At 37.3% G+C, this 27,177-nt stretch overlaps 1 protein-coding gene across 1 annotated transcript; it reads left to right on the forward strand.

The window, feature by feature from the left end:
* The first annotated feature begins 18 nt into the window (after positions 1-18).
* On the forward strand, positions 19-24,579 carry LOC140307545 (GRAM domain-containing protein 4-like). Its single transcript, XM_072386484.1, has 19 exons — positions 19-231; positions 4,627-4,856; positions 4,955-5,060; positions 6,927-7,047; positions 7,149-7,216; positions 7,292-7,424; positions 8,232-8,257; positions 8,707-8,798; positions 8,942-9,033; positions 9,441-9,489; positions 9,760-9,831; positions 9,912-9,955; positions 10,051-10,160; positions 11,162-11,316; positions 14,166-14,313; positions 14,467-14,560; positions 14,892-14,982; positions 15,936-16,004; positions 21,128-24,579. Exons 2-19 carry the CDS (start codon positions 4,671-4,673, stop codon positions 21,233-21,235), a joined length of 1,764 nt encoding a protein of 587 aa, XP_072242585.1. The 5' UTR covers positions 19-231; positions 4,627-4,670; the 3' UTR covers positions 21,236-24,579.
* The last annotated feature ends 2,598 nt before the right edge of the window (positions 24,580-27,177 follow it).

Consider the following 27,177-nt stretch of genomic DNA (forward strand, 5'->3'; position numbering starts at 1 on the left):
CACCCCGCCCACAGCAGTGATTTTTGTGTCAGGTGGAGACACACAGTTGGTTTACTCTCCGAAACCCCTTCAATTGGAAAAGCTATCAGGAGGGAGAATAAAGATAGTATCTCGGAATAGTCCGGTTCGATCGGGAACGGCTAAGGAACGATTTTAACCCGGTTTCCCGTGGTATGGAATTGCAAGTAAAGGCTCAAGGAGAATAAAGTTTGCTTCATCCTCTGTTTCACGGTGAGAATCTTCTCCTTCCCCGCTTTTCCCCCTTCCTTATTACAATTATTGTATTAATATCAGCCCTTGTTGATGTCCGGGTGTGTCCAACTTGGATCCCGCGGACCGGCTTGGGTCCTTCAGTCTTTCTTTTAGGTCCGTAGGTAGGCTGCAGCTGATTGGCTGTTACCAAGTGGGAGGGTTCTTGATGTCATGGGAAGTGCGCTGGTAGACAAAAATGAACTGCTGATCCAGTGATTGTTTTCATTTGTTCAAAATGTGTATCAAGTTTCTTAAATGAAAAGCTTTCATACATTTCTTTCACAAACGACGTAGCTATAAGAATTAGTGAATTTTGGACTTGATTTCTGAACATCTTGCCTCTTGCTGTTGAAAATTGTAAACACATAATGAAATATGAATAAATCATTGAATTATAATGAAATTGTTTAACAATCCAATGACAATGAAGTCAATTACAGCCTCCTAAAATTGAAAACATCAAATTAATTTTCTTGAAAAAGGATCCAGGGGATATTTAAAAAGCTATGTTGCACAACTTTTTGATGCTTAACAATTTATTACAGATGTATAAGTTGTCACTAATATCAGGCCTATTTTAAACTTTCTTGTTATGCTTTATACAAAAATTATATGCCACGAGTCAAGTTTTTTTTTCTTCCTGGATTAACTTACTGATTGATAGAAAGATTTCTACTCACCAATTCAGAAATTTAAACTTATTTGAAATATATAATTCTACACACTCATCAACTGTAAAGCAATATTTATAACATCATTGTAGCTTTATTGAAAATTATATAGATGTTTTCATTTTGCAATCAAACATCACACATTTTAAGTTTTCATTCATACCAACAGCTAATAAACCTCTGAATTATTGTAGTATAATTAGTGTGGAGTTTACTATTTAAAAGTCTGTTAAATGGATATCATAGGTGAATCAAAGGCTTCACATTGAAAATGACAAGACTGACAAGAAAGGTGGATATGCCATAACATGGCAACTAAAAGATTGTTCTTAGGAGTGGATTAAAAGTGGCAATGTTTTGTATTTTATCAGTAAAAACTGTAAGACAAATTCAGTTTGTTTTAACGTGGTGTTTTTTAATTCTATTCATCATTATGCACTCAAGATTATATAGGAAAACCACATATTTAATCCCCTTTTTCTATCCAGAGATAAGTTTCAGGGTAAAAATATGTCTAGGTGGAGTGTCTATTATAATAATATAATATAATAATAATATAATAATTTAGATTCCGAGCTTCATGAAAGAAATTCAAAAATCTGGCAAAACAGTTGCAGGGTGAACAGATTGTGGCAGGGCTGGGTTTAGTTTGTTGATGTTCTTGTGGTTATTCACTTCTCAGTAATGGGTAACAATGATGTTCTGGTCAGTTTTGTTAAACTGATAAAGAGCCTTGCTGTCTTGGGCCGTGCATATCTCACATGATTTCACAATTAAGGTGCTCTCTGTTGCTCTTCTGTAAAAGTTAACAAGAATTAGCCATGATGATTTAAAAATCTTAACTTTCACCACTATATAAAAGAATTACAAATAAGACGTTTCCATTATTTAGGCTGTTGTAGTTGCCATGGTCATGCTAACTTTGCACTCTCAGATTTCATTGTAGAGATTCAGGGTAACAAAGCGTTGCAAAAAATTGTTATATTGGAGAAATAATGTACAGATACATATGAAGAATGATAAGGTCAGCTGATAGTTATTTATTTATTATTTTAGAGAGCTCTCAGGATCCTGGTTTTCCTGATGTGCACTGTTTTGTGTGGCTCTTCATTTCCCCACATCTCTGCCCATCCAGACACAATAGCCACACTAATGGTATATACACCAGGCCAGGTTGAAATAAACCAGAATATTGGGTTAATCCACTGATTTTTCTGCTGCTTATCCAGGCCGGGTCACATTGATATTGAAGCACTGAAAAAATGTGAAATAAAAACATTATTTCTTTGCCTTACCATTCATACTGCTCTGTCATAATTGTACTGGCATGAAACTGTTGGACAAGATGAACTGTGTTATTTCTAAGATGAACTGGAAGGATTATAGAAAGTTTTGAATTTCACTCTGTAAATTCTGTTGAAAACTAAAGGTGGTCAACGGAAACAAAAGGAGTTCAAACAACCTGAAACCAGACTGAAGGTTAGTCAAACAGTGGGAGAACAGTCACTTCTTTTGTTGCCGTTGTAGGTCTCCTAAAGGTAAAAGCCATTCATTCACTTTGTAGGCAGTCAGTCTAACATCAGCAGATGGATCAATCTGCCAGCCAGAGTCTCGGTTTAAGGTGGTTAAACCACTCACTTTACATCGATCAGTCTTTAGACTGACTAACTTACTGACTGACGTGGATACTGTTCAGACCTATTCAAGCAATGATAAAGATCATGTGCAGTCAAACCTGTCAGACAGCTAAATGATCGTTAGGCTCACCACACCTTCATTCCTTTTCAGCTTTGAAGCTGTCTGTGTCCCAAAGACTCTTGTTTTACCTCCTCTCTCTGTTTAGGTTTAAGTTGTTAGCAGCTATTTTTGGGTGATATTTCACCAGGAGAAGTTGGTTTTTCTTAGCCCTCCAGTGGATTGTTTGAACAATACAATGTGTCATTGTCCAGCCAAACACTACTGATTCAAATAAATCATTAAGTATGTAAAATTAGGTTTCAAAATCATTAGAAAATGACCGTTGATGTTGGAGGATTATTGGCTAACGACACTGATTGTCAAGCTTAAATGATCCTCACTACAGGGCAAACCTATCAAAGCTGGTTTTAACTTGATTAATCTGCTTAGATGAGAAATCACTAATGCACACACCAAATATTAAATGATGTTGCTGTTAATCCCAGCTGCTACCAGTAAGATATGATGAAATTACCAGGAGAAAAATGAGGCGGTGTGGGTGGTGACATTCTACTTCTCATCATTTGCATAAAATCAATCCATTTAGGTTCCACTCTCTGTAGTTACCTCTATAACTTTGATTCTCAAAATAGGTGCATAGCACTCTGACCTCTGCAATGTGGTGTTGGCTCTTTACAAAAGTAGCCCACAGTGTATTTCTCCAGTAACTACGTGTACCCTAAGTCCTATAACAACTGCAGAATGAGATTGTTTACTTAGCCCCTCAATCCGTTAAAGCTAATCAGATTTTCTGGGCTGTTTGTAGTCCATCCAGCATCTGCAGTGTAATATTTTAACTTCACACCTAAAAAAATGAATACATTTTCCCTTCATCTTATCATTCCTTTGCAATTTAAGCTTCTTTTTGCAAATTCTGAAAATTCCAGCACCCAAAGAAGATACATGTCCATGATGAAGGCACAACAGTTATTGAGCTAGTTGTCAGATACACAGATCTGAGGCTAATATAGTCCAGTACACCTATTTATGACATCATAAGGCTTGACTTTTTTTTCACTTTAAATCAGTAATCCACTGTGCCAAATATCTGTTCATTCGACCAGCCCTGAGATTCTCAAAGAAAAATTTTGATAAAGTGATAATGGTTGTCCTCTTTTTTTCAGTAGGTGTGGTCTATATGTTAGTGTAGACTCTCAGTAATCTAGGTCATGTTAGTTTTAAAGGGGAACTCCGGTATTTTTAAACCTAGTCCTTATTTCTAGCATGAAAAACGTTTATCTACTCACCGAGAGCAGTTTGGTGAAAGTCAGCTTTCCTTCGGAAGATTTTTAGATTCCTCGAGATCCATATGACGGAGTGAACAGGGGTTAGACGATGCAGCCTCTAAATAAGGTATTATCTGTCTTTCTTTCACCAATACTCTAAGACGAATGAATGAACGCGTACTATTGCACTGTTAGTTAGCTGCTGTGTTGTTGTTATTGGCGGCACAGCTCATTCACTCCGGTAAGGATGTCCATTGTACTCAAAGTTGTCATCCACGTCGTCAAAATCTGATAAATATCCTGCCATGTTGCACAAAACTATCAGTAGCAAACTACGTGGGAAGTTAGCCGACTGTCACAGAGCACGGAATAAATAAGCTAAGTAAATGACGTCATCCCAGTAGACGAGTATGTAGAAAGCCCTCTATAAGGCCCTCGATAAATATTAACAGAAACATTCAAATCACAGGATGCGGGGGCTTCTATGACTTTCTGTCAAGACACTGATGGAAAATGTCCCCCAACTAATTGTGGAGTAAAATGGAGTAAAAAGATTGAGGGAAGGTTGTTGCAAAATTTAAGACAGCCCTCCCGTTAATTATTAAAAAATTTCTGCATCCTTCCAGCCATGTGGATGGTGCCACTACAAATGTAACTTAGATGCTCTGGGAAAGTCATTCAAAAAGGTTTTTCCATATGTTTTCCCAGTATTTATTGTTTCTTTGTCTTCTGCATCTCAGGCATCCAATCATGTTCAGGTAGAGACTAGACTCTGCGATCCACCATGCTCAAACGCCTGGACAGGATCCGGTTCCGAGGCCAGAGACGGGATGAGTTCCTGGATATGGCGGAGTCACCTAACACGTCTGACACAGAGTGCAGTGAAGATATCATGATCAAACCTCACATCTCTGTCAGGGAGCCGGAGGAGTTGAAGGAAGCAGAAGCAGAGCAGCAGAATGATACCCAGGTTCAGAAATGACACACAGAAAATCTGTTTTTATTTCTTCTTATTGGATTAGGTCTATTTTTTTACTGCTGACTTTGTTTACTGTTGTTGTGTTTAAGGCTGGTCCAGGATCATTTTCTGCAACTCTCCAAGACGACTCAAGGACAGATTTAAATGAGGTCAAAGGTCACCTTGAAATCGCCTTGTTAGAAAAACACTTCTTACGTGAGTATTCTGTGGATTTTATCAGCAGCTTTGTTACGTTTGTTCTTTGATATTTGTAACTTTGATATTATTTTTTAATACGGCTGCTATATTTCCATCCATCCATCCATTTTCTACACCCGCGTAATCCGTCGGTCGGGTTGCAGGGGGCCTGGAGCTTATGCCAGCGTTCATCGGGCGAGAGGCGGAAAAAGGAAATATGAAAGAAGTGTCCCTGAAGCTGTGCAGGAAATGTCGATTAGACATTGTGTTAACACAGTTCCTCAGTCATCAGATCATCATCAGTCGTTCACCGAACAACACAATAGCATGTTGGATAATCTGTCAATATTTTCCTTTTACATAACTCATGAATGCCAATAAATAATCTTGCGGTCCTCATTTGACACACATGCTTGGATACTGCAAAAAACACATTATAATGGATAAGTTATCCATGTTTCTTTTCTTGATAAAAGCTATTTATAGAATATGAAATTTAAATAAAATTATAGTCAGTCAGAGTAAAGCCAAGTTCAAAGCAGCATTTCCTCTATTAACCTACATTAAAAAATAAAGTGAAAGCATCTTACTTTAAAAAATCTCTACAATCTCTATTTAATCACTATAATCTTTACAGAAGTATTCAGAGCATTTGATGTGGCACCAGGCTTTGGTCTGCTTTGCCCTGGTTGTGTAACTTGCAATATGTGTCCATGGCATTAAGTCAAAAGAACTCCATGTGGACCTTCTTTAAGAACTATGGTGAGATCAGAACCAATTTGGTAACAGTTACGCTCTTGTTCTTATGAATAAGTGGTATCACTAGCTGTGACATGACAGATGTTTGCAATAACCAGCAGCTTTCCCACATTTGACTATCTGCCCAAACTGAATTACTGAAGCAGGAGGACCTTGATCAGGGAGGTGGCCAAGGACCCAATAGTCACTGTTAACAGAACTTCACATATCCTCAGCAGAAATAGGAGAAATGGCCAGAAGCATGACTTGCTCAGTAGCATTTAACCCACTTAGACCTGGTGCAACATATGCTTTTACATTTCAAGCCTGATTGGAGGCTGTGTTGCATCATCATTTTCAAGACATGACTTCAAAGAAGATAATTTACAATTAAAGCTGAAGTTTTAACCACTCAAATAGTTCCACATTCATAGTTTGTTAACAGGCTTATAAATAAGTTGTTTTTTAAATTTTAGGTAACAGTTTTTTCCGATAAAATTGTTTTGGAAAGCTTTTTTCAACAAACCCTAAATGGGTTAATATCTCAGGTCTCATTGGAAGGGCAGCCAGACAAGGACCACTTTTAAGTGAAAGGCAACTCATTTGGATTTAGGAACTGTGGCTTTGTTAAACGAGTTTTTCTAGTCTGATAAGATAATGAATTGGAACTCTTTCAGCAGAACTTTAACATTATGTCTGGAAAACATACTGAAATCATCCCTATAGTGAAACAGATGAGAACATCATGGTATGGGTGTGTTTGTCAGCAGCATTGACAGAGAGACGGGAATAGGTTTTCACTTTTTCTCTGAGGATTATGCAGTGCAATCTAATCCCCCTCCCACCTCTGCAATACGTATTAGTTGTAATTTATACTGTAAAACCATTGAGATGATATCCAACTACAAGGTGAATAAAGGCAGCAACTGTCAAACTTCTCAATACGACACAACTCCAGTTCCGGTGTGTATGAGGAGTTCCACAAGTGATGCAGAGGCTGCAGCTGATTTTCATTTCACTTCCACACCTCTTCCTTTAACTGTTCTAAAAAGTTTGGCACCTTATTAGACCTAAAAGTAATTAACTAAGCATGAAGTGTTGAGAACTTTTAACAGACTGATTATCGGTCAAATCACTCCAATTCAGAGGAGGAGCTGAGGAAACTTAAAGAGGAGTCCAATGTGGATTCACTGAGACAGGAGCTGGAGAAGGAACGCTGTAGACGCCTGGAGCTTGAGCAGAAGATCAACGACACCCTGAAATCCAGGTATATTGAATTAAAAAGTCATTAAAAGTTGCATCACTGACAAACTGGAGCAGCTGCTTTCTATGGTTTTATTCCTGGAGTGACATGCCTTCTGCTCACAGACTTGAAGACTCACCATCTCAAACACCTAAAGCCACAACCCTTCCTCCAGCTGCAAGCAGCAGTGCAGGTGAGCTACACTCTCTTACTTTTAGATCTCATTGAACTATCCTGCATTTTCATCACACTCCTCTATTCCTTTCAGACAAACAGAAAGAAACTCTATCCAACAGCTTCCTGAAGTGGCTCTACGATCGTTTTGGCGTTTATGTCGAAGATTTCCACTTCCAACCAGAGGAAACACCAGTAGAGACGGAGGAACCATTAAGTGCCAAGAGGTGAGGAGGAGTGAAGAAAACGCCTGTGCAGAGATCATTCAGCACTGTGCGACATTAATGCTCTTCAATTGATTTATCATTTCTTTCAAAACGGACATTTGTACTATTCTGTTGACTGTAGGGATGCACCGATCCGATATTTGGATCGGATATCGGTACCGATATTTATTTATTTATTGTTCGCTTGTCCTGTCCAGCATTGACATTCACCCAAGGGCCTTCTGCCCCCTCTAGTGGTGAAAAAACTTGTTAAATTGGGACTACCTCCTTTTTAGTTTTTACCAAGCCAGAGAAGCTATTGTTTTTTCTTAGTTTCAGCTCGTTTATTATTTAATATTTTGTTTTACATTGGATTTTGAATCCCTAATTGCACTGACTGAACCAGTTACACTTGTTATATTTTTTTGGTTAAGATTGTTTTACTGGTGAACAATTATTAAATAAATAAGTAATTCAGTACATTTATATCTGTTTATTTGTTTTTTTAAAAAATAGGAAAGAAGTGTTTAAGTCAAGTCTGATATTGCCTTGTACTAGAGAATGATCCCAGTTTTTTCCACACAGTGAAACCTACCGTTTATTATCATAATTCTGCGCTGTTTTTCTGTATCGATGTGGGATCGGTATCAGCCGATACCAAACCTCAGATATCGATATCGGTATCGGAGGTGAAAAAAGTGGATCGGTGCATCCCTAGTTGACTGTTAATGTTGTGCACTATACAGTAAGTATCGAGTCTCTGTAGTTTTATTTTCTTAGACTTATGTTTGCTTGAAAACAAAACAATTCTGTTTTTTTTATCAACAGGCTGACTGAAAACATGAGACGGCTCAGTGAGTATTTCTCTGTTACATATTTTGGCTTCAACACAAACAGCTCCTTCTTTTAATTTGGACATGACTTTAATATCCTCTTTTCCTCTTTATCCTCTCTGATATAATGTCAGGAATATTTTTGGAATGTAACAGATTTAATGCCAATAGTTTCGAATAAGGGCTGAAACCACATCTCCTAGTTGTTATATGAACATTTACGAATGATGCTTCTTTGTCATTGAACTTTACCCAACAGTCTAATTCACAAGCCTGTAGCAATAGATTTACCAAACCAGAAAAAAATGTGCCCAAACCAAATGAATATACCTGTCTGCATACTAGATGTTTTTATTTTTACCTGATAAAGCTTTGTTTTTTTTTAAAGTGACAGCGAGACAGATGTGAGGCTTCTTTGTCATGATAATTCATCCTGTGATTGGTCAGTCTCATTGTTGTTGTGTTTCTAGAACGAGGATTCCGACCTGTGACCAACTTCACGAGGAACCTCTCTGCCTTATCCAGCTGGTACTCTGTCTACACATCAGCCATTGCCTTCATTGTGAGTCAACACATATGAAATACAGATGCTCAGCGCTCAGTGTTCTTCTAAATGCGCCCAACATTTTGGTACTGTTGCCAGTAAATGGACACAAAACATGTTAATAAATAAAGTACACATTGAGGTGTGTGTGTCCTCCACAGGTCTACATGTATGCTGCGTGGCACGGCTGGGCCATCCCCATGTTCCTGTTCCTTGCCATTCTCCGGCTGTCATTGAATTACCTAATTTCTAGGTCAGTTTCCATCCACAGTCAACCAATCACACAGCCAGAAATTGAACCAGACTAAAGACAGGAGTGCTCTTTCTGTATGACTTTAAATCAGGTCTTTGTTCAGAACAGAATATTTCTGTAACAATGGCTATAATATCACACTTATTTTTCTTGTTGCTGTTTTAATAAATGTATAAAACCTCCTTTAGCTGCTTTGTCTTTTGTTTATTTTTTAAAATTCACATAGATGGAAATGGGAGATGAAACGTTTGTACCGGTGCTGTATTTAACTGATTTTGGGTGGGTGGGGTGGGGGCATTATGTTAACCCATATACTGTTCATTATCCCATTTAAAAAGAGTACTGGTAGTTTTGTTGTGAGCGTAAAACAATTTTATATGTAAGTTCACATGAAACTCTGTTCTCAGAGGCTGGAGGATCCAGTGGAGCATTGTACCTGAAGTCTCGGAGCCAGAGGTGAGAAATCTCTCTTTACTCAAGCATCAACACAAGTGTTTAGCTTCCTCATGATTATCATCCTTTAAACACTGAAAGGTTCTACATGAAACTGGCCTGAGTGCCACTAATCTGACAGACATCTTCTTTCCTTGGACAAGTTTAATTGCTACACATACATTAAAACACTGTAAAGGAGTAATGATTAATGATTCATCACCAGTTGCTGCTTTAATATCAAGTGTTCAGGTGGTGTACAGCTGATAGCCACAGCTCTGTCTTGTTTTCCAGGAGCCTCCAAAAGAAGACTTGACGGTATCTGAGAAGTTCCAGCTGGTTCTGGATGTCGCTCAGAAGGCTCAGGTGAGACAAGACACAATCAGAAGCTTGAAGTTGTAGGAAAAGACATGTCACATAAAAACTTTTTCCTTGCATTCTTGCAGAATTTGTTTGGAAAGATGGCCAACATCCTGGAGAAAATAAAGAAGTGAGTTTGTCAGAGCCCATGTTTTCTTATTAAGTTATAGTCAATGCAAATAGCTGCTTAAAGCATTGTGAACCGGTATGTGTGTGTCTGCGCAGTCTGTTCATGTGGGTCCAGCCAGAGTTGACTCAGAAGCTTTACATTGGTTTATGGGTGGCCCTCATCTCCTCATGTCTACTGCCGTATCAACTGCTTGGATTCATCATAGGTATATTATGAAAATATATACTTTTTTTCATATTGATTTAAATCCAGTTTTCTTTCCACACAAACTGCAAATCTTACTCTGCAACAGAAGAAAACACTAAATTTACATCTATTAATTTGGCTGATATTTAAGTAAGGAACAACATTTAAGCTTCAGTGCAGTAAGAAACCCTGATGTAAGCATTAAATACTAACAGGTAAAGATATAAAAAAGTTAAAAGCTGGATCACAGAGAGATTATGAACCTTCACAATGATAGTCTCGAAGAATGTCAAATCTTCTTTACACACAACAATCAAGTGTAAAGATTTAGTCTCTACACATGTTTTTAAACAAAATATTAGCTGAAGATAGGACTGCAACTAAATGGGATTATTTTAATCACTCCTTATAGATTATTCCTTAATTAGTCAATTCTTGTTTCCAAAAAAAAGAAAATTGGCATTTCCCAAAGGGACATCTTCAAATCTTGCTTGTTTTATTAAACAAATTTAAATATGTTCCCTGTCTTGTATAGCACTGCTTACCTATTTGAAAAGCCTCCTAGATCAACCCAGTTTGACTTCACTTTTGAAATTGGTATGTTTTACTGATAGTCTATTCTATGATATTTAAAGCAACATTCACTGCATTAATATAACGAGCAGTTGTTTAAATTCTGCTAAATTTTCCACATATTTATGATTGTCATTGCACATGTAAGATATGTTACATATTCCTCACTGTACAAGGTGATTGTTGCATTTAGGTAGTAAACAAGAATAACTAACTAGATTTTTTTTTATCACCGAATGACATAGTAGAGAACTGCAGAACCTCTGTTCAAGCCATCCATCTGATGTCCCTCTATGACATGTAATTTCGTCTCACGTGGTAGCAAATTTATCAGACATCCCGATCACCCTGTTCATTGTTCACTCAGTTTGTGAATGTTTGTTCCTGTTACTCAGTACAGACGTGAGACTCCATGCTGCTGAATATGTCTGATTTCCTCCTCATCAGGGGTGTATGCAGGTATCAAATTCTTTATCATCGACTTCATCTTTAAGAGTTGTCCCAAGCTGAGGCAGCGCTACGACACCCCCTACATCATCTGGACCAATTTACCCACTGACCTGCAGCTGAAAGAGCGCAGCAACGCCCAGCTGAGCAGACGGGTCAGTCCAAACTCGCAAATACATTCACAGATACAGCTCCCAGGTTCCAGAAAAGTTATGAGGTCAGTTAGAGTGTTGTACAGTTTATACCTGAGTTATAAGTTAAAGACATTAGGCTCATTAATCAATTTATTGTTCTCACTGCAGCACATATAGCCAGCACACACTGGATCAGTGTGTCACTGCTGCTTTCACTTCTGAGTTGTTGTGTTTTTCTCTCTCAGCTGTCTGAGTGTGAACAGGTAGGATCAGCTGTGTGTGAGTGTGTGTGTGTGTTATATTTTGAGTCACAGCGTAGAGGTCAGTTTTGCTTCCTGTAGGTAGAGATGTAGAGTCACGAGAGTTGAATGTAACGTAACAAATCAGCTGTTGGTTTTCTCCCGACTTACTAAACTCATCAGTGATGAGTGATGAGTTTGTCCATGTGTTCAACTTTAGAAAGAGACAACCTGACTACCACTGGTCATATTGTCAATAAAATATCCTTATCTTAATCCTGCTCTTGTGTAGATTTTAATGAACCAAACACCTTCCCTCTTGTGCCACCTAGAGGTCAAACACATGTTAGATCTCAATGGACTTTTTAGGTTTTACCCACATTTTTAGTTCTTTTCACATGTTTTAATGTACTTTATACATACTTTATGTATGCTGTCAGCAAAACATAATCCAGTGATGGGAGCATATGTACATATTTACAAAAGGTATGAGAAAAAGTCTGATATTACACCATCCCATATCTTTGTTTGGGGACAGTATGAAAAATATGTCTTTCAATAAACCCCTCATATTTGCAGGATAGTGACATGTCTTCACTTGCCTTGAGAAATGAATTAGCTAATAATTAGCCAGTACTTTATCTAATGTTTTATATCCTGTCTAGGAAATCTGACCTCTTGTTGGCACTTACTTTTTTTTAACCCCTAGTTAGAAATTCGTAGTTCTCTTTTTCTTTTTTTTAACATTGTGCCCATAGTGCAAGAATAATGGTGCTTCAATGTGAAGCCTGGGGTTTATTGAGCTGATAAGCAAAAGGTACGTTCATTGGCTGTCTGTTAAGTTATGACCATTCCCATCTGCACATTTCTTATTAACCTGGGCCTGTCTAATGCATGACTTACGATGAGGTTGTGTCTAAAACAGGGATCGGTACCAATCATTGTGGTCAAACTAGGTTGTGGAAATGCAAGTATTTGATGATGTCAAGTATTTCTTGAGGGAGTTCAGTTTTCTTTGTGTGGCATTCAGTCTAAGTACTGTATGCTTTCTCATATGGTGGAACGTGCGTCAGGATTACTGAGAGTTCATTTGTGTTCAAATTTATGTTTGACAATAAGAGTAAAGCTTGAAGACTGATCTCAGATAAGGCACACCCCTTTGAAGAGAGGACGTAGAGTGGAATCAAGTCAAGTGGGTTACTGCACGTCATAAAACTGGTTGCTAAGAATATAGTTGTAAATCTATGGTTGCTGAAGGAAGCTGTTCTACTTTAATCCTGTGGTGTTAATATTTATTAAGACCTCAGGAAATTATGTCAACCTGTGAAAATAAGCTTGACTGAAAAATAAGAAATTCATGCATATGTACAAACACAAAATGTAAAATCAGCTATTTTTTAGTATGTGCATTATAAGCCTATGACGTATATGCTGCCCCCTTAGTGGACACAGTGAGGAGAGGTGCATCATGAGAGGCCCTCCAGCAGTCTAGGCCTATAGCAGCATAACTATGGGATGTTTCATGGTCACCCGAACCATGCTTAACTATAGGCTTTGTCAAAAAGAAAGGTTTAAGCCTAATCTTAAAGGTAGAGAGGGTGTCTACTTCCCAGATGTGTACCGGCATCTGGTTCCACAGAGAGGATCCTGATAACTGAAGGCTCTGCCTCCCATTCTACTTTTAGAAACTCTGGGAACCATAAGTTTGAGAGCGAAGTGCTCTGTTTGGAAAATATTGCACTCAGACCTTTAAGACATGGTGGAGCTTGGTCATTAAGAGCTTTATATGTGAGGAGAAGAATCTTAAATTCTATTCTGAATTTAACAGGGAGCCAATGAAGAGAAGCTAAAACTGGATCATGAAGCTAAAACATGATCCCTCCTCTTAGTTCTCATCAGAACTCTGGCTGCAGCATTTTGGATCAGCTGAATGTCTCTCAAATAATTTTTTGGACAGCCCTATAATAAAGAATTACAGTAGTCCAATCTTGAAGTAACAAATTAATGGAGCAGTTTTTATCACTCTGAGACAGGATGTTCCTGTTTTTGACAATATTATGAAGGTGAAAGAAGGCAGTCCTGAAAACCTGTTTTATATGTGATTCAAAGGACAGATTCTGGTCAAAAATAACTCCAAGATTCCTCACTGTAGAACTAGAAGCCAAGAAAATGTCATCTAGAGTAACTATATAGCTAGACAGGGGATGAATCCCCGGCTCAAACCATAATTTTTCTAATGGCTCCCCTAGCTAGATTTTGTAGGAAATATATATATATATATTTTCTACATGAAGAAACTTTGCACTCAATATAAAAGTCAATGGAAACCAATTAAAAACATAGTAGGCCGTTTGGCTAAATATTTACTGTCCTCTTGTCCTACTTCAAGACAAACTTTTGACTTTCAAGATTTTTTAGGATTAGTCTGTTTGTGCTCTGACTATGGGCTTAGAAGTTATTGGCATTTCACTTATAAGTGGCCTACTACAAGTGCTACGGACGTCTTCCGTGTTGTGCGCCATAGAAGTTGGTAAAGTTGTGCCAGAAAATCTTATGATACTGTAGCTCCTCAGCTGCTGGCAGCTTACTAATCCGGTGCTTACCACGCCCCTTCTTCATCCATCTTGTCAGGTTACAACATCAGGGGCACGAGGCAGCGTCTCTGCAGCAGCTCCGCTGGGTGTCAGCCGAGACGAGGATGGAGGACGATACTACAGCACCAAAAGAGGAGCTTTTCACGATGTTTTCAATCTGCCGGAGAGCGAGCGCCCTCTAACAGGTGGGGCTATGGTGTACAGACAATTTACTTTGTTGTACATCTTTTAGCAAGTGACTTTATTTCTGATTGTAAAAAAGTCTTTATTGACAGCAATGGATGGGGTTTGAATATGGTTTGAGAAGGTTTGTTTTTATCACTGTGGCTTTGTTTCAGTGTGTGAGAACGGTTGGCGCTGCTGCCTCATCAACAGAGATAGGAAGACTCCAACAGACTACATCCGCAATGGAGTCCTATACGTCACTGATAAGTAAGCCCCTCCCACACAGAGTGAAGAGGCAGTGAGACATCTTGTCAATGTTGACCATGTTATCCCACAGCTCAGACTCTTTTGTTGTGTTTTATACTTTTATTTCATTAAAATTAATTTCGTATTGAAGTTACAATCCTAGCACAAGTTACTTTGGTTTTTGGAATTGACTGTGACAGAAAACATTTTTTATTTTCTGTATTACTGAAGCAGGCTAAATCTACAAATCTCCCTTTAAGAGCCAAAAGTATAGGCCAACATGACCGAAACTAAACGGTACAGAAATTATCAGTACCAACAATTCTTCAGTGAGTGTTGTTTGCCTTCTCAGTCATCTTTGTTTTGAGAGCTCCAGCTCCAGGTCTGGATCTTCAAAGAGAAACAAAGTCATCAAACTGCTCGACATCACTGACATCCAGAAGGTAGGATTTTACTCTACGTTTCCTTTTGTTGATAATCATTGGGTTCATTAGTGTTTGACGTCTGTCCTTGAGTAACTTCCTTTCAAGTCTCTCTTGATTAAACTTTAATGTGAAAGTGTTAACTCGTTATTGACTATCTTTGATCAGTCTATTTGAAAAAACACAGCATGTCATAACAAAGTCAGACTTTCAGCACAGAAGGAACAGCACAATGGATGCAATCATCCTTACTTTTGTATCCTTACAGTCAACATGTTTACATATTATTGTGTCCAGCTAAAACTGGTCGTTTAAAATGCTTGTAGACATGTTAATCCAAACAAAAGTCTTACAAAATCGAGCTTCTCAAAACCAGGCTGACACACCAAGTTTAATATTGTTGAGGATTGAATCACTCCGCATTTATTCAGCCAGTTAGACTCCAATGGGCCTTGCCTCTTCACACGTAGTAAAATTCCAAAATGCATCAAGCCTGTTTATATTTTATTAATACAGGTAAGGCATATTGTGTTTGTTCAGGTGTCCCTTTACACTACAACAATGCAGCATCATTTTTTAGGATCAGCAAGGTCATTTTTATTAGTCATTAAGATATCCAAACTTTTGCTTTTTTTCACTCTAAATTGTGCAAGACAAAAATTATGCTCTGTGTTTAATTTCTAACTTTATGGTTTGTTAAAGGCTACTAAAAATTAAACAGTAATGCTTTATTGATTTATAAATGTTTTGATATTTGAAGTGAGTCACATGTTGTGTTGTTGAGGAGATGCAGATTAGAAGTTGAATTTTTTTTTTAGAAATAGAATAGCTACAAACAGTAGGAACAGAACCTAGAAGTGTTGGTTACTTCAGTTCTGTTTTTCAAGTTATTTTTTTTTTCTTATCACAGCAGTTAATTTTGATTTATTCAAATAAATATGACATTTTAATATTGTCTACTCTTTCCCTCACAGTACAAGGTTTTATCAGTTCTGCCTGGGTCAGGGATGGGTATCTCCATAGCAACGCCATCCACCCAAAAGGTAAGAGCGCAGTGAGGGAGGCCTCAGCCAAAGTGCAAATAACAGAGAAGTTTTTACATAGTTTACTAAACTAGAGGTACTTTTACAAAAGTGTAAAGTACACTATTATTTTTAAAGGTACTATAAATATAAGCTAAATAAATATAAGTTCTGCATGTTTGAGCGTGTATTTGAGGATTCCAATTCTAAGAACACAGCAAAGTTCTGTAATATATTCATGTAAATTGGGAAATTAACAGAAAATTTGAGGATTTACCATACAAACATTTTAGAGCATAAGTTTGGACATGGAAAATGGAGATAAATTATTTTAGACTCAGAAATAAGACTGAAGAACAGTAGTAGCATTGATTATAGGGATTCATTTGTGCCAAAAGTCTGATTTTGTTTGATTGACAATTTCTATTAAAGCACAATTTCACCCAGAGTTTGTGTTTTAGGTAATTTTTTGTGCCACTAGTAGGGCACTGTGGTAGCTCAAAACATGGCATCACAACTACGTGAAAGTTTCAGAAGTCAGATTGTTATTCTCATCAGACCAACACTACAGGTTTCTAAGGGGTAGTGCATCCAGTTCTAAACATCTGGAAACACGCTTAATATGTGTAGTATGAAATCAATTATATTTTCAGCTTTAATTTTCAACTGTATTAATTTAGTCTTGTGTTAATACCTCCATTTATTTACTTTGCCATTCAAATTTCAATGTCATTTTATTTTTTTAGATGTTAATTTTTAATTTCTTTCTTTGTTTATTTAAAAAATATATATTTAATTTTTATGATATATTTACTTCTCTATTAGTTACATTATCTACCCTTTGCATTTTCTCCCATTTTTTATTTCCTCAAATTCATTTATTTTTTTCTTTTTAAATTTTTTGGTCTCTATTTTGACATTCCCCGATTCACTTCTGCTTTATTATGCAAATAAGGGCGGCTGTAATGAAGAGTGTGACATAGATTAGAATAGAATAGAAATGTTTATTCATCCCCCGTGGGGGAAATTCAAATTGTCATTTAACTCATTTAAAATATTTACAATAATTGTATATTAGAACCAAAATAATAACAATAAATAGATAAATAACTGAATTTGAGAAGAACATGTTAGCAGTCACTGTTAAAAAGCCTTATGGCTGTGGGAACAAAGGACATGGGAGGCCTGTTTCACAACACAGACAAAGAGACTGGCCGTTTCTCAATACCAAGTACGCCAAGTATGTACTTGTGTACTTGTTTGTATGGACTTGTCGGAAGTATGGTCTTCTGAGGACGCAAGTACGCTCAATGTGCATTTGGAACGGAAGTGTACTTGATTACGTCAAATACGTTGACGTTGTCGCCAGAACTATAAAAAACAATTGTTTTTTATTTTTCTGTTCATCGCAGCCTCTCTGCTCGATGCCCGTGTGTGCAACAGCAAAGTAAAATCAAAATAAAAAATGGACCGAGTTGTGATTGCATTTGCAGTTGGAATGCTTTATTTTAAAGCTGAAGAGGAAGCGGTGAGGCTGAGGAGGGAGATACGGGAGCGAAGAGCCAGGATTCAGGGGAGCAGGATAATAGCATATCTGTCAACTTCGGTACGTTTTTTTCCAAACAGAACTTACAGTTATGTGCTTTCTCCTCTGCCATCTTCGCTTGTGCCGCACTGCTTTCTGGGATAGCAAGCTGTCTGAAGTCCACACAAATCACCACAGAAGCATCCTCGATAAAATGGGTAGAGCAAGTACACATCCGGGAATGTGGAGCGTACTTGCGTACTTTGAATTGGAACAGTACTTGGTCCTTAAGTGATGACGTTTCACAAGTGCACAAGTACACAAGTACAGACAAGTACGCATTTTGAGAAACGGCCATTGAAATTTGGGAAGGCTAATGGCACTAGCAGCTGGCTTAACTTGCAGCATGAACAATGGCCTAAATAGAATTAGGAGATAATGAGCCACTACCATCAATAATAATGTAATACGAGAACCTGAGACTAAGTAATTTGAATACATAAAACTTAATTTGCAAGGTATAGAAAATTAAATTAATCCAGAAAATAGCTTTTTTTATTGGTATATGTATTTGCTGTTGTGAATACTATACCTATAATATACAGTTCAACCAAGTATTCGAGTACTCAATACAGAGTAATATCAATAATGCATTTTGATTATTGATTAATTAATGTTTTGCAGGAAGAATTGAGAGGCAGACTAGCAATACTCAGAAGGGCTGAATATCTTAGAAAAAAAGAGAAAGAAGAAAGAATATAAATATCATAAGATGGATGTTAGACCACCTAGGTGGAAAGAGGTTGAGGAGGTAGTCGGGCGTCCAAAGGCTTTGCCGGCCCCTGGGCCAAATGGAATCCCCTACCGGGTTTACAAAAGTGCACAGTTTTTGTGGAGGCAATTAAGAATAGTTTGGTAGAAACAGTTTATTCCCAGAGCATTGTGAAGGGCAGGAGGCGTTCTTATTCCAAAGGAGAAAGAGTCATCGGACCTGAATCAATTCTGGATGATCTCTCTCCTAAATGTAGGGGAAGATTGTCTTTAGTGTAGTTGCACAGAGATTGGCTAGTTATTTAGAAAAGAATAGCTTAATAGATACTATTGTGTAGAAGGCACGAATACAAGGTTTCGCTGGGTGTTTAGAGCACACTGGCATGATTTGGTATCAGATTCAGACCGTTAAGATTGAGAAAAAAGATTTGCATGTTATATTTCTGGATCTAGCAAATGCATTTGATTTAGTGCCACATAGCCTTATTTGGAAAGTGTTTGATTGTTTTAGAGTGCCTGTAGTAGTTTTTAACTTAGTAAGAGAATATTTCCATGACATTAGACTGTGCCTAAGTACAGCAGGTTTCACAACAGGTTGGCAGAGGCTAGAAATAAGCATTATGGCTGAGTGTACGATTTCTCTATTAGCACAATGGCGATGGAGATAATTATTAGAGCTTCCAAGTGGGTTGTAAGTGGAGAGAGACGTCAGGATGGCATGCACCTTATACCAGTTAAGGCCTGCATGGATTAAATTATGTTGGTGACTACAATTGTGCCATGTGTGAAGAGAATACTTGGGAGAAAATCTAAGTGGGCTGGTATAAAAATCAAACCTACCAAGTCTAGACGTATCTCAATAAGTAGATGGAAATTAAGTGATAGAAATTAAGTGATAGAAAGTTAGGACAGAGCTCCTGTTAGCTGGGAGTAAAGATGTGGTAGTTAGTAAGGTGGTTCCAAACCCAACCAAGGGGAGGAAATGGAATCCGAGAATGGCAGCTCAGGATGCAGAAGCAACACTTAGACATACAGAGATTGTGGGTAATGTTCAAATAGGCTGGGGAGGCTTGGGGCTTGGCCCAGGCAAACCGGTGTGGACTAGAGCAGGTCCCAAGGAGGAGAGAAAGCTAGTTGTTGAACAGGTTCATAGATGGGAGGAAATGTTAAAGCGTACAAAGGCAGTGGCTCTTTGGTTGAATTGGGAAGGTTGAATTGGGAAGGTGTAGAGAAGAAAAAGCTTAGTTTGAAAGAGCTGTGGAGTATGGAGAAAAGGAGTATTAGATTTTTGATAGGGGCAACATATGATGTATTGCCAACTCCCCAGAACCTAAAACACTGGGTAAATGGAGAACCGCTATGTTCGTTATGTTCAGGTACTGCAACTCTAAGGCACATTCTGTCAGGTTGTTAGTCAGGGCCGGTATACGTGGTGACATAACCAAATATTAAGAAGCTTAGCTGCAGGTATTGAAGATAAACGAAGGCAGGTGAATTTAGGAGGGTCTAAGGTGAAGAGAGTGGCAATTCAGTTTGTTCAAGAGGGGGAGAAGGTTAATAAGATAATAAGGAGGCAAGGCAGCTTAGAGGATGCTTGTGATTGGGTAGGTAGATTTAGGAGGAAAGCTTGTTGTTCCCTAGGAAATAGCCTCTACAAATCTAAGGCCTGATATAGTCCTGTGGTCTAGGAGTAGAATGAGAGTCTATTTCATAGAGCTGACTGTTCCTTGGGGGGAATTAGTGGCAGAAGCATATGAAAGGAAAAAGCTTAGGTATGTGGAGTTGGGGGCAGAAACAGAGCAGCGAGGATGGAAAGTTAGGATCTGTCCATTGGAAGTAGGATGTAGAGGATTTGTTGTCTGTTTTCTCATTGTTGAGGGAGTTGGCAGTAAGTGGACAGAGTGTGAGGAAAATAGTGAAGGAAGTGTGAGATGAGGCAGTAAAGTCCAGTCAGTGGATTTGGATTAGAAGAAGCAATAGTAACTGTGGGCCCAGCAGGGGAAGCACTTAGGGTAAACAGACATTTGGAAGTAGCAAGGAAGAAACCAGGTGGCCATTTTAGGTGAGTTAGGTGTTAGGTGAGTTAGGCCTTGTTTTTGTTGGCATTTTTAGTGATTGTAGGACTGTTTAGGTGAGTTTGCTGAATCTGCTAGTGTGTCTTGTCCTGCCTCCACCTCTGGCACCCTCTGTATTTTCATCACCCCAACCAGGGTTTGAATGCACACCCCGCTATGACTGGTGTGCAGTTGGTGAGAGGCTGGGGTAGCTTATGGTTGTGGAAGAAAAGATGGTTGTGGTGTGAGAAGCAGTGATGGCTGGCATTAGGAGAGTGACTCTCGGACGCCAGTGATCACTGTCTAGCCTCCTGGAGGTGTTGTGGGCCCGACTAGATGACCCCAATGAAATGTTGGTCAGGACTGCTTACTGGTCTATATAAGGAATTATTCACTTAGTCTGGTCCATTTCTTTTTTTTTTAGCACAAGTTCATTGTGTTTACTTTGAACAGCAGGATTGCTAATTCTAATCTCTTAAAATTGACAGACTAAACTAATGCAAAATACCACAGCTTTACAGTTAAGGGAGTTAGAGTGTGAAACAACTGCATTGAGGAAATAAACGCTTCATAAATTCACGGTGGTGTTTTTAAAAACCAACATATTAAGAAAATATGTTGAGAAAGTGGACAAGTAAAAAAGCTATGTTGTTATTCGTCTCATCCAGGTAATCTTGATATTAGTATTATTGTTACTTTTATTATCTCATTTGATCTTATCTTTATGTAAGGAAAAGCTTTTGCTTTGTTCAAGCTGAATTTAATGTTTTTCTGCTCTATCTGTTCTTTTGCAGCCTATGGTTTTTGGTGCAATGATTCACAGAGACGAGGCATTCGATGCCATCTTCTTGCAGTACACAAAGGTTGTTTCCATGGCTACAGCCATCAACCCAGAGACATAGTCTGTATCAAACCCCCCCCAGTGCATACTGGAATGCATTTCTGGGTGCTTCAGGCATTGTTCTTTGCTTATGTTTGCATATTCCATACAACATGTTAAATTGTGGCCAAGCCAGTGTGTGCTGCTAGTATAGTAGGCTGTCTGGATCACAGCCATAGTAATGCCTTCATAAAACTGCAGCCTTAACACAAACACTGGAACTGTTTCGCTATTCTCCCTAAGTGACTTCTTTTGATAGCTGCTGACTTTAAGGTGTTTAAGGTGTTTAAGGTGCTGGTCTGTTCTCATTAGATTTCCTCATCAGTCATAAATCGAAAATAAATTATGTGACATTATATCAGTTACTGATGTTAAATCAGCTCATTTCAACCAATCACTGCTGACTTGCTGAAATTGGACAGTCCAATATCAATCACCCTTCCTGAACAAAATAAGAGAAAGCTCCTTGGAAACCGGTCTGGCCAATTTTCTGTGCTTTCAGAACAACCAGCAAATATTTTGCTAATGAATATCCAGAAAATTCCTTTTTGTACATACATTTTCAAAAGTTAATTAAAAGTTTAGTAGTCAGTACTTTCATAATTGGATTTTGGCCAATGTATACACTATCTTTTACATTTTATTAAGTTATTAATCAACACTAGTTGGACAGCATGGATTAACAGGAAAAGGAAGCTTCCTGTACAGAAATCATGTCCCTTCCCCACAGATTGTACATTTTCACATGGAGATATTTGTTTAAGGAGGTTACCACAAAATAGACCACTGTGTTTCTTATTGTCAGTTCAACATAAATTCTTATATATATACGGTTCTCGTGTAAATATGGTGCTTTTGTATTTAGCCAGTACAATCAAATGTCAGTATGGTTGAAAAAACACAAAGAAAAAGAAAATGAGTGGTTTTTTTTCTGTCACATAAATTTGCTGTATTATTATTACAAAATGCTGTTGAATTACTCTTAGTTAAGTTTAGTATTTCTTATTCACATTTTACATCAAATCGAAGCCCCAGAGTAACTTCAAGTTTGAGTGAGGCATAAATAAATCTCTAATCTAAGGTTGTTATATCACAGCAAAATGTTGTTGTTAACCACTCAGCCAAACAGGAAGGATTAAGGATTATCAGTTGTCGGGTAAATGCTAATTTACAGATCTGAAATTAACCAAACTACAGGGCAAACAATACAGCTTGTTTTAACTGCATCAAACACAAACAGCTGATATTACGCATCTCAGTCACCTTCAAGCTGTGGAGTAAAGTATAAGCACTGATGCGTGCAATGGTTCTTCACGAAATGAATCCATGGTCAATTTTAATATAATTTTCATTATAAAGGCAGAACAGATGGCTGGTGTTGCAGTAAGCCTATTTACAACAGACTGACTTTTGCTAACCTTAAATGAGCGATCCATTGCATCATAAAATTTTGATTTCAGACCAGTCCTACAAAAAAAAAAAACTGAACAGAAAATCAATTCAAATTGATGTCCACAATTCAGAAAAATGTCATTTTCTGTGTTTTAATGTTTTAAACAATTAATGTCTAATAAAAATGACATATTTCCATGCAAAAATACAGTCAGAAGAATAAAGCATTACCAAATGCCCTTTATTCACACAAAAAACCCGAGTGGCTGATCTACAAAAGAAGCCACAATTAGCTTCTTCTGTTAAGTTTGTTGCTGCAGTTCATCAGTCAGCTAAATCAACAAAACTGGTTACAGGCTTTGCACTTTTAGTTTACTTCCCTCATGTATTACATCTCCAAACTTGCATCTGTGTCTTTGTGCTGACACGATTACGTGAAACTTTCATTTGTGTGATTAATTTAGGTCATTCAACAATCAAAAAAAGAACAAATTCTATGCCATCTATAGGATGAGTAACTTTTCTCTTTTGTTCTGTAAAACTGAAAATCTAATTTTTAAACTATTACACCAAACATGATAATAGAATAAATTTCTTTTCATCCTTAGAAACTGGAATGGTCTTTTTTTGTTTTATTATTAATATTGTATTAATCAAATAATTGCCAAACAACAAATAGTTGATTAAGCATGGTAAATAATGTACACACTGATATTTGGTACATTTGGTATGTAGTCTCATCCACATGGAAAGTACTACTTTGACAAATAAATGAACAATAAACATTGACTGGACTGGAGGTGCTCATGTCTACAGCAAGATTAGGAAGCAAAAACAGTGGCTACCCAATGGAATTTAGATTTTTCTTTTGTCATAGTAAGTTTTCTGTTATGAATCTTTATGGTGCAAGTTACCATATGTGATAACTTCAGAATCAGAATCAGAACAACATTACATTGCACGCAGATTGAAATGGCGTTTATCCAACTCCAGTGTGTGAAGAAACATACAGGAGTTAGAACGGTCGCAGCCATAACTTGTGCATGATTTAAAAATGGTACCCCCACATGCCATTGCAATTGAATAAATTCACGTGACTTTCTCCAACCAATAAGCAAAGATCAGACAACCACACAATCAGTGATGTAATGGGTTATGACCAATCAGGAATGAGCAAGAAGCTGTCAATGTATAAAACAAAGTCAAAAGGAAAAATGTCTTCTAATAGCCCCCAAAAGCATTCAAGGGTTAGGTTTACGTTTTAGTAAGTTCCCTTTTAAGAGTTAGTGAGCTTAAAAGGAGGCAGCACATGAGAGAAGACACAAAAGCCAGAATAAAGACTTAATGTGTAAAATCTGGGTCTACCACTATTAAAAGGAGTTTACAGTTAGTCTTTGTCTTTATTGAATGAATGATTGTGAGTCACCAGTATTTTCTCATTTGATCGTTTTTGGTTCAGAGAAGAGCCAGAAAATAATGAAACATGCCCATAAAATATGTTACAGATCAAACACCCGATATATTTATATCATTGTTGGAGACAAGCAGCATTCACTCATTTTTTAAAAAACATTTTGCAAGTACCATGAAATATGAATTCCAGTGCTGGCAGATTTTTTTTGTTACCATTGTAATGCACTACTAGGAAGCATGTTGAAAGCTCATTAATGTGTTTAGTGTCTTCAGGGAATTGTAAAAACTTTACTATGTGACTCTGTAATGTATTACTGAAGCTGAGCCTTACCGTCAGTGGATTAGTGTATTTTTAAGTGTTTGTATTCTATATGATGTTGAACAACTATTTTCCTCGTGATACATAAGTCTGCCACAGAATTTACGTAATCTTCGCTCTTTATTTAAAAAAATAATAATTTTGTCTCAGCTGAAGAGCTTACAAACCAATTATGGCCCTTTAAGCAAAAGTTGGGTCTCATCAGGTTGTCTTTTATTAGCAAACTGTTATGTCACAAACAAGTAATCTGCCTAAATAAAAAAAAACTGAAAAAAGCTGCATTTTCTGAAATTAATGTTCCAACATTGTTTAAGTATATTTCTGATTTAGATTTTTTTTTTTAATGAAAAATATTCAAAGGCTCAGTGGCTTTTTTCTGATGTGCTTAGCTAATGTTTAAATTTTTTTTATGTTTTACTTTAAGTACTTATAAGCTACTGCTTATTAAAGTAATACGATAGTAATAGGTTTTGATCTCTTGTCAATTTGGCATATTTTTGTTCACTTTAATGGAGTTGGGAGGCGTCAGAGTAAAAAGGAAAGTCTTGATTTTGCCCTCAAGTTAATGTTGCTGTTAAATTCTGCTGATCCCCTTTAAGTTACTTTGATTTAAGCTGTTGCATTTTTCTTTGATTTGCCAATTTTATGGTTATGTCTTCCACATTCTGTCAAACTTGGCCTAATTGTCAGCTATGCAGCTGCACTATCTTTAAATAATATCTGTGTTCAGTTCTCTGTTACATGTGCTTTTCTGTTTCAAGAGGAATTTAAGGATGATATGGTTACTTTTCACCAGATTCCTGTGATTGCAATTATTATTTTATATATAAGTACCTCAACTGGCTCTTTATGAAACAGTTTACTCAAGCTCAAATATAGCAAGTTGTCCTTGTCTATTTAGTCACAGGAATGTGTAAACTAATTTAGGTAACGGTAAAATAACTGTTCAAACGGTAAAAGTCACTGATGCAAATGCAGTAGTGGAGTTGCAGCTCTCTAGTTATTTTAGTTTGTGGCTAATTTTTTGTAAAACTGATACCAATTGCTACTTTAGTGCCATGTTGCCTCATTTAGACTTTAAAAAAAGTTCTTGACCTTCAGTTTTAACACCTCATTTTATTTGTGACAGCTCAGATTTCTTATGTGAACATTTCTCTGTGAAATGGTTTTGTCTTTTTGTGTGTTTTTTAAAACTGTCATTTACACATAGGTGTAAAGTTTTTAAATTATTTAATTTCATCTGTTAACATGTAATGTAAATTTTTTTAAAGTAAAATCAGATAACCTACATAAAGAATGCTGTTTTTTCTTTGAAGCAGTACTTCAGCCTGGTGTTATTGTTCATGTTGGAATCTTCTGTGGTTTCAAGTAAAGTTTGCGTGTGTGTTGATATTCATTATAGATGTCGTTTTGATCACATTCTGACTTTGATCACAGTGGTGTACATTTCTATGTTGTAGATCTAAGAGAAATTTGACAGATTAACTTTTTTTAATTGATTGAAATACGCTTGATACTCATTCACTTTTAATTCAATAATTTGTGTGACCTGTTTGATGAATTAACAGTTTTAAGTTTTGTTTAGTTAGCCACTTATGTGAACCATGGAGTTCAATACAGCGAGTGTACTCTGGAGCAGATTTTCCTCAAGAACCTCTGCATTAGTCCTACTAGTCTCCATGTCCTACCTGTTGAGAGCTAACTCTATAGCATAATGCTACCAACAGCATGTAACTGTAGTGAGCACGTCACCAGATGAACTGTGCCTGACAGAGAATGCTGTTGAGATGTAATCCTTCTGGCAGGTTCTCTGATACTCTATTAGGTCCCTGGTCACTTCCCTGATTAACCACTCCAACCATGTCTTGACAAGGTTTTATCACAGTGGCCCTAGTTAAGTTAAATTACTTTCCTGTCATAGCTCACGGTTACCCAGTATGGCTTTTTATTTTAAAAATAAAAACTTATGTCAAGATCTATATCCTGACATAGTTCTATCACAGAGAGGCTCGAGATTTTGAATTGTGGGATCTTTTATACAAAAGTCTTTCTAATCCATGTCAAATCGGTTTACCACAAGTAGAGCCGAGTCCGAAACGGGGCACAAGGAAAAAATGAATAAAATTAGAGCAATCAGTGTAGCCAAATTATATATCGCTGGCACACAAGGCACCAACAATAAATATTTATAGCGGACACACGTAGCGTGATGTGATAAGATATAAGGATTTATCCAAAAGTTCTCACTATCTGAATAAGCCTTATTTAACCTCGTTTTAGGGCACCACCTTCAATCGAAGGAAAAAGACAGAATCTTACGATTCTGGTATGTTAAATTAATAATCAATGATTAATTGATAACTAATAAATTCCAGTCTCATATAGTCGCTACTCGTGAATTCTCGTTTTGTTGGACTCACGTACGTAAAGAACACATACACAAAAGCCGGTTGATTTTATATATATATATATATATGAACTATTTATTAAAATGATATGACCAAAGACATGAACCTTAAGACAACAGGAGAAATGCTTTGAATATGGATGATTATATAAGAAACACTTAGTGAATTGAAAAGAACTAAGGGGAGGGGATGGATGGATACCGGAATCATTCAAATAGTCGAGCTTTGTTACTATTTGAATTTAAAGGCTATCAACTTGGGTTAGTTTATCATTTTAATAGCAAATTCTCTCGACCCCCACCGCATACCGTCTGAAATGTAAGAACAGGGCAGATCTTACGGTCAGGTCAGCTCCGAACCACAGGTGATCGCCAGCGGGTCCCACTGGGTCTCTCTCGGTTCCGCGTCTCGCGGCCTTCGTTGTGGTTGACT

This window comes from Leuresthes tenuis, unplaced genomic scaffold (genome assembly GCF_036924035.1).
Source record: "Leuresthes tenuis unplaced genomic scaffold, fLeuTen1.0.hap1 SCAF_5, whole genome shotgun sequence".
Lineage (NCBI taxonomy): Eukaryota > Metazoa > Chordata > Actinopteri > Atheriniformes > Atherinopsidae > Leuresthes > Leuresthes tenuis.

Coding starts and splice junctions, on each gene's coding strand:
- LOC140307545 (XM_072386484.1), top strand. CDS start 4,671: ATGCTCAAACGCCTGGACAGGATCCGGTTCCGAGGCCAGAGACGGGAT. Junction 5,061..6,926: donor GTTAGAAAAACACTTCTTAC/GTGAGTATTCTG, acceptor ACTCCAATTCAG/AGGAGGAGCTGAGGAAACTT. Junction 14,314..14,466: donor GAGCGAGCGCCCTCTAACAG/GTGGGGCTATGG, acceptor GCTTTGTTTCAG/TGTGTGAGAACGGTTGGCGC.